This window comes from Homarus americanus, unplaced genomic scaffold (assembly GCF_018991925.1).
Source record: "Homarus americanus isolate GMGI-L3 unplaced genomic scaffold, GMGI_Hamer_2.0 scaffold46583, whole genome shotgun sequence".
NCBI classification, from domain to species: Eukaryota; Metazoa; Arthropoda; class Malacostraca; order Decapoda; family Nephropidae; genus Homarus; species Homarus americanus.
The window spans coordinates 2,339,183-2,346,682 of record NW_024731675.1 but is presented as its reverse complement, the minus strand read 5'-3'; the positions used below and the strand labels follow the sequence as shown (position 1 = coordinate 2,346,682).

The window sequence follows — 7,500 nt, the reverse complement described above, 5'->3', positions numbered from 1 at the left end:
AAGTAACGAGGAAGAATATTGGAGCCTGAGAACTTAATATGCAAATGGTGAACGAATCATTTGTTATCATAGATGGGGATGAGGGTGTTATCGTGGTGTAAGGTTATCATAGACAGACAGACATAGACAGAAACAGACAGACAGACAGAAACAGACATAGACAGAAACAGACATATAGACAGACTGACAGATAGACAGACAGACAGACAGACAGAAACAGACAGACAGACAGACGACAGAGAAACAAAATAGAAGCATCAGAACGACGAATATAGACGACAGACGAAACGACAGACAACAGACAGAAACAGACATAGCAGAAAACAGACAGAAGACAGACAGAGAAACAGAACAGACATACAGACAGACAGGAAGTGGTCTGGTCTTTAATTGAACGTATTTTTGTCGCAAATTTTTCAAAAAACGAAAATATTACGTTGAAGGAATGAACGATGGTGAGAGAGAGAGAGAGAGAGAGAGAGAGAGAGAGAGAGAGAGAGAGAGAGAGGGAAAAAAGCTACTCAGGCCTCATATTATTTTTTTTGGCTTGTTTACATAAGAAAATTTAACAATATTACAAAATAGTTTAAATTGTTTTCATACCTGAAGATGTTTGTGGGTCTACCCTACAGGTTGAGGGGAGGTGAGGGAGGGGTAGGTGGTGAGGGGAGGGTGGAGGAGGGGAGGGGTGAGGGGAGGGGTAGGTGGAGGAGGGGTGAGGTGAGGGGAGGTGGGGGAGGGAGGGGTGAGGGAGGGGTAGGTGAGGGAGGGTTGGTGGGGAGGAGGGTAGGGAGGAGGGCAGGAGAGGAGGGGTGAGGGGGGGTAGGTGGTAGGAGGGCAGGGAGGGGAGGGGGTGAGGGGAGGGGGTGAGGGAGGGGTAGGTGGAGGGAGGGTGAGAGGGGGAGGTGAGGGAGGGTGGGTGAGGGGAGGGCAGGAGGGGAGGGGAGGGGGGGGGAGGGGGGGGTGAGGGGAGGGGTGGGGAGGAGGGGGTGAGGGGTGGGGAGGGGGGGGAGGGGAGGGGTAGGGGGTGAGGGGAGGGAGAGGAGGAGGGGAGGGGTTGAGGGGAGGGGGGTGAGGGGAGGGGGTGGTGAGGGAGGCTGGGAGGAGGGGAGGGGATGAGGGGAGGGGTGAGGGGAGGGGTAGATGGTGAGGGGAGGGTTGGTGGAGGGGAGGGGTGAGGAGGGTTGGTGAGGAGGGAGGGGTGAGGGAGGATGAGGGGGAAGGGTGAGGAGATTTGGGAAGAGGAAGGGGAGGAGAAAAAGAAGGTGGGGAGGAATGTGGGAGGGGAGAGGGAGGGAGTGGGAGATAAGAGAGGAAAGGGAGAGAGTGAAAGAGAACAGGGAAGGAGAGAATGAGAGAGGAGGAAGAGGAAGGGTAATGAAGAGGAAGGAAGGAAGAAAGGAAGGAGGAGGAGAAGGAAGGAGGAGAGAAGGAAGGAGGAGAAGGAAGAAGGGAAAGGAAGGGGAGGGAGAGAAGGAAGGAAGGAAGGAAGGAAGGGAGGGAGAGAAGGAAGGAGGAGGAAGAAAGGAAGGAAGGAAGGAAGGAAGAGAAGGAAGGAAGGAAGGAAGGAAGGAAGGAAGGAAGAGAAGGAAGGAAGGAAGAAGATACAGTAACTATCCTTGTTTATTCTCTGTTTACTTGTTTGTTTATACCCCTGCAAACAAATATGGCGTCTTAATATTTTATGTACACTGTTTACACCACAATTTACACTCATTATACCTCGATTTACGTTCATTATACCACACCACGCTCATTATATTCACACCACGCTTCATTATACCACAATTCACGCTCATTATACCACAATTTACGTTCATTATACCTCGATTTACGTTCATATACCAATATTACACTCATTATAGCTCAATTTACACTCATTATACCACGATTTACGCCTTTATACCACGATTTACGTTTATTATACCTCGATTTACACATGCTAGGTGTGGCTGGGTTGAGGAGCAGGTCGACAGGTAACACACAGCCTGGAACAATTAAGATAAGGCTGACCTCTGTGGTGCTGTTAACACCTGGAATTTAAACACTTGGAGACTGTGTGTGTGTGTGTGTGTGTGTGTGTGTGTGTGTGTGTGTGTGTGTGTGTGTGTCCAACTGTATGTTAGAGATGAAAGCCCGTTATATCGAGGTTCCATTACATACGACCCCTTCCACTTAACGGATTATATATAGAGAAGTCCGTTAGATGTTCGTTATACAGAGGGTCCACTATACAGGAGGCGATACGTCGCCTCTCCTCGACAGCTACTGTAAGAGGCGGGAACAATGGCCGCCCTGACTTAATTCCTTCCTGATATATACAGCAGCAGACGCCATCAATATCACCGAGGTCATATATTGGTTATATTTTACCTCTACCTTCCCACCCTCTGCCCCCCCTGCCTCCTCACCCTCCTCACCTCCCATTCTAATCTCAAAAAATCATGAATCAAAGAAGAAATATTTACCCCGAAGAAGATAATTTTTCGATCGAATGTCAACAGAGCTGGTGTCCGAATTCGTTCATCCACTGTTATTAAAATACTATTAAATATATCCCCATCAAATATAAATCTATATATATTTATCCTAACATCAATTTATATATTTTTGTGTATAATTTGTGTAGATAATGTATATAGAGTTTAATACATGATAATATATAATGGGTTCCGTGGGACGTCTCAGCACACGAACACTTTATCAGCTGATCTTGTCAACACCGCCATCTTGAATGTTGTTTATTTTATCGTGAGGATTTTGTTTCTTGTTTACTATAAAAATGTCACCGTAAGTTGTAGTGATGATGGAAGCTTTAATATACTGTACGATAGAATAGGTTTATTATTATTATTATTGTTGTTGTTGTAGTGAAATTTTATACGATATGACCCTAGAGATTATAATAGTTAATGTGGGTTTGTTCAGGTGATGTTTGGATAGTATTCTCCTCCATACTGCCTCTCCTCCACTCTCTCATCTCTCTTCTCATCACACTTCCCTATTTCTTCCTTCTCACACCTCTCCTCCTCTCCCTCCTTTCTCCTCTTAATTTCCTTTCTCTTTCTCTCCTCCCACTTTTCCTACCTCCTCCTCCCTCTCCTCCTCCCCCACTCTCTCCCCAGTATAAAATGAACATCTGTCGCCTCTGTTATTTCAACCCAGCGTTTTGTATTAACCACAGGCTCTTGTTCATAAACTCCAACACGTGATATGTCCTCGAACAACAACAACAATAACAACAACAACAGATATTCATTACCTGTCTTAATCAGTTTTATATTTACTCACTGGCAACTCTGGTGCCTCCATCACATCCACATCTGTAGCAAATTGACCCTGAGGCTAGTGTGTGTGTGTGTGTGTGTGTGTGTGTGTGTGTGTGTGTGTGTGTGTGTGTGTGTGTGTGTGTGTGTGTGTGTGTGTGTGTGTGTGTGATATATTTATTTGTTTGTGTCTGTTTGTGTGTGTTTTTCCTTCCTTCCATCCTTCCCTTCCTTCTTCCTCTTCCTCTTCCATTCCTCCCCTTCCTTCCTTCCATCCTTCCTTCCTCCCCTTCCTTCCTTCCTTCCTTCCTTCCTTCCATTCCTCCCCTTTCCTTCCTTCCTTCCTTCCATCCTTCCTTCCTTCCTCCTTCCTTCCTTCCATTCCTTCCTTCCTTCCTTCCTTCCTTCCCTTCCTTCTCCTTCCATCCTTCCTTCCTCCCCCTTCCTTCCTTCCTTCCATTCCTCCCCCTTCCTTCTTCTTTCTATCCCATTTTACTTTCCTTTTTCTTCTCCGCTTTCTCCTCTTCTTCCTCTTCCTCCTTCCTCCTCCTCCTCCTCCTCCTCCTCCTCTTCACCAGGACCTCTTTATCAAGCTAGTATCGGAGAACGACTCAATAGCTGCACACACACACACAATAGCACTTCATATACTATTGTTCCACACACACACACACACACACACACACACCACACACACACACACACACACACACACACACATTCTGCTGTTTCTTGTCGTTGTTATTGCTGTGTACGTTCGTCTGTCTGTCTGTCTATCGTTTTCTCCACACACACATTCTCTCTCTCTCGTTTCCGTCCATCCATCCTTTGCTGAGAGAGAGAGAGAGAGAGAGCTGGGTGTAGCCCGGAGGGTCGCTATATACAACTGGATATTAATTACCGGTTCAAGCATTAACTGACTTACAATGTGGCGAAGGGGGTGTGTAGCTCTCTCTCTCTCTCTCTCTCTCTCTCTCTCTCTCTCTCTCTCTCTCTCTCTCTCAATTCCGAGCACACACACTCATTCTCTTTCTCTCTCTCTCTCTTTCTCTCTCCTTTCTCTTTTTGGTTTTATTTATCAAGATATAAACGCCAGAAAAAAATTGCCGGGAAAAATATCGTGAATTTTTTTTCAGGGACGTGAAAGCTAATCAGGATTCCCACACACTCGCCTGTTAATACTGTTCGAAAAACTACCCAAAATACAACCTGTCACTCAATCCACGGGTGTAATTGTGTGTTGTAAGCATGTAATATGGTATAGGTTGTATGTGTGTCGTGGGATAAAGTGGGTATTTATTTTTTTTTCTCTCAATAATACTAAGCCGAAGCTGTGGACTGATACCTCGAGCATATGTTCGGACGAGGTGATCAGCTGGGTGGGGGTTTTTGGCGGGAAATTCGTGTTTTGTTTACATTTTTTGGCGGAAATTCGTGTTTTGTTTACATTTTGGCGGGAAATTCGTTTTTACACCTTTTGGCGGAAATTCGTGTTTTGTTTACTTATTTTTGGCGGGAAATTCATGTTTTTATATATTTGTAATATTTTGGTGTTTTTCCTAAGGTTTGTTTTTATATATGTTTATAAAGTGTTTTTGTTCTCATGTATACATTATGTAATACGGTCACATATCTACACACACAGAGATATACTTACATACATCAGCATTTACACACACACACACACACACACACACACACACAGGATATGAGTCTAGTCCAGGTAAATGTAACAGCTAATCTTTGTTTACATGACATCAGCTGATCGTTCACAACACACCTGTAATTACGCCTCCCCCCCTCCTCCCTTCTACTCCCGGACACCTGTTTGTGGGGGGACTCTCTCTCTCTCTCTCTCTCTCTCTCTCTCTCTCTCTCTCTCTCTCTCTCTCTCTCTCTCTCTCTCTCTCTCTCTCTTTTCTTCCTTTACTTTTTAGGTTAGGTTAGGATCAACATTAAAAAATTGTTAAATGCAAAAACAAACACATCAGAAAGAACAACAACAACAACAACAACAACAACAACAACAACATCTCATAAAACGGTGATATTAAAAGTTTCAACTTAGAATTTTGTATTGAAAAACTTGTTAAAAATTTGTAGACCGATCACACACACACACACACACACACACACACACACACACACACACACACACACCACACACACACACACCAGACACACACACACACACACACACACACACACACACACACACACACACACACAGACACACACACACACACACACACACACACACACACACTAACCATTACCTTCTAACTTTCCATCTTCCTTCCCTCTTCACCTTCCTCTTCTTCCTCCTCTCCCTCTCCCTCTCCCTCTCCCTCTCCCTCTCACTCCTCCTCTCCCTCTCCTCTCCTCTCCTCTCCCTCTCACTTGGATCTCCGCCACTACACTTCACTTTGATCTTCTGACCTCTCTCTCTCTCTCTCTCTCTCTCTCTCTCATTCACTTTTAGTCTTATCTTGAAGACAAAAGCATATTATCAGAGTACGGAGGGAGGAGAAATGAGAGTGGAGAATGCCCTCCCACTCAAGACTCTCTCTCTCTCTCTCTCTCCAAGTGAAACAGCAGTCACCCACCCATATATAAGGGTTATTTAAGTACCTACTTTTGAAAATCATACCAATACTCAAAGCACACTTATAAAACACTTACTCAACACTTATACCACAGGATGTTACTTAAATGGTGTGTGTGTGTGTGTGTGTGTGTGTGTGTGTGTGTGTGTGTGTGTGTGTGTGTGTGTGTGTGTGTGTGTGTGTGTGTGTGTGTGTGTGTGTGTGTGTGTGTGTGTGTGTGTTACGTTATGTATTCAAATTACTTGAACAAAACTCTTGAACAACAAACCAATAATTTGTTTCGCCTCGACCTACTTATTCCTCTCTCTCTCTCTCTCTCTCTCTCTCTCTCTCTCTCTCTCTCCTCTCCCTCTCTCTCTCTCTCTCCTCCTCTTCCATTGTTTAGTATTGTCTCACTTTGGTTTTTGTAAAAGAGTTGAGGACATATTGAGATTATCGAGTGTATCTGTCTGTCTGTCTCTCTGTTTGTCTGTTTTTTATATTTTTCTTTCTCTTGTTGTTGATGTTTTTATTATTATTATTATTATTATCATTATTATTATTATTATTATTATTATTATTCTTTTTGCCGTCGTCATTACCACTAATACAGTGGCTGATTGGATCCTTCCCCCTTAGTGACGTCACAGATGCTGCCTGATTGGTTAATTTGGTTATCATCATACATGCATACAGTGCGTGTATTAGTGCACACTCACATACATGCATACATACATACACACACATACATACATAAATACATACATACATTTACCCTAACCGTCCACCACCTCTCTCTCTCTCTCCCCTCTGTCCCTCTCATCTTTCTTCCTCTCCCTCTTTCTCCATCACTCTTCCCCCCCTCTCCACCTCCATCTTTCTTCCTCCCGTGATCTCAGTCCGTGTGAGAGGTGATGGCTGTACATTGTTAGAATCCTTCACAGGTACAGGGGCCCCATCCATCTTGTTTACATCTCAGACCCTGTGAAAATACCGCCATTTGGAAGGGTATATATTCACAGTGACTAGGTACCCTGAGTCTCAAAGGTTCCTACGTTAACGTTTTCCTCCTAACTGGTGATGTGAGATGTATATAAACACAGTAAACACCTCAGACTAATGTTTATCTATCTACATTAGTTACCCTTCACAATGGTCCACCAACCAAAATATTTTATAATAACATTAATTAACATTAATCTTCCTCTTATATATAATAAATATTCATCACATAATTTTATAATAATAAATTTATACAGTAATAAATAATAAACATTTATTAAGTGGAGAAAAAGGTTCTTATTTACATATAAACTCGTACGTGTTACTTTATGGCGAGTTACAATAAGTCACATAAATTGTTAACACTACATAACGCAATACATTACATAACAGAAATTCATATTTAATGTCCAATTGGACTCTTACTTTCACTTTATCTGTTAGTCTTTGTTATTAAGGAATATATACATCGTTGTACTGTACACCAACACCGTGTTTACCGTTACCGTGGAAGATTAATGTTATTATAAAATATTTGGGTTGGTGGTCCATTGTGAAGGATGACTAATGTAATATATATATATATATATATATATATATATATATATATATATATATATATATATATATATATATATATATATATA

The 7,500-nt window shown here is 42.9% G+C and overlaps 1 protein-coding gene across 1 annotated transcript in view; it reads right to left on the bottom strand.

Moving 5' to 3' along the window:
* Positions 1–1,646: 1,646 nt before the first annotated feature.
* Positions 1,647–7,500, bottom strand: part of LOC121867655 (synaptogenesis protein syg-2-like) — a 10,062-nt gene continuing 4,208 nt past the window's right edge. Inside the window, exon 5 of the mRNA XM_042367671.1 lies at positions 1,647–1,654. Coding sequence (XP_042223605.1) covers positions 1,647–1,654 — 8 coding nt within the window. The remainder of the gene's footprint in view (positions 1,655–7,500) is intronic.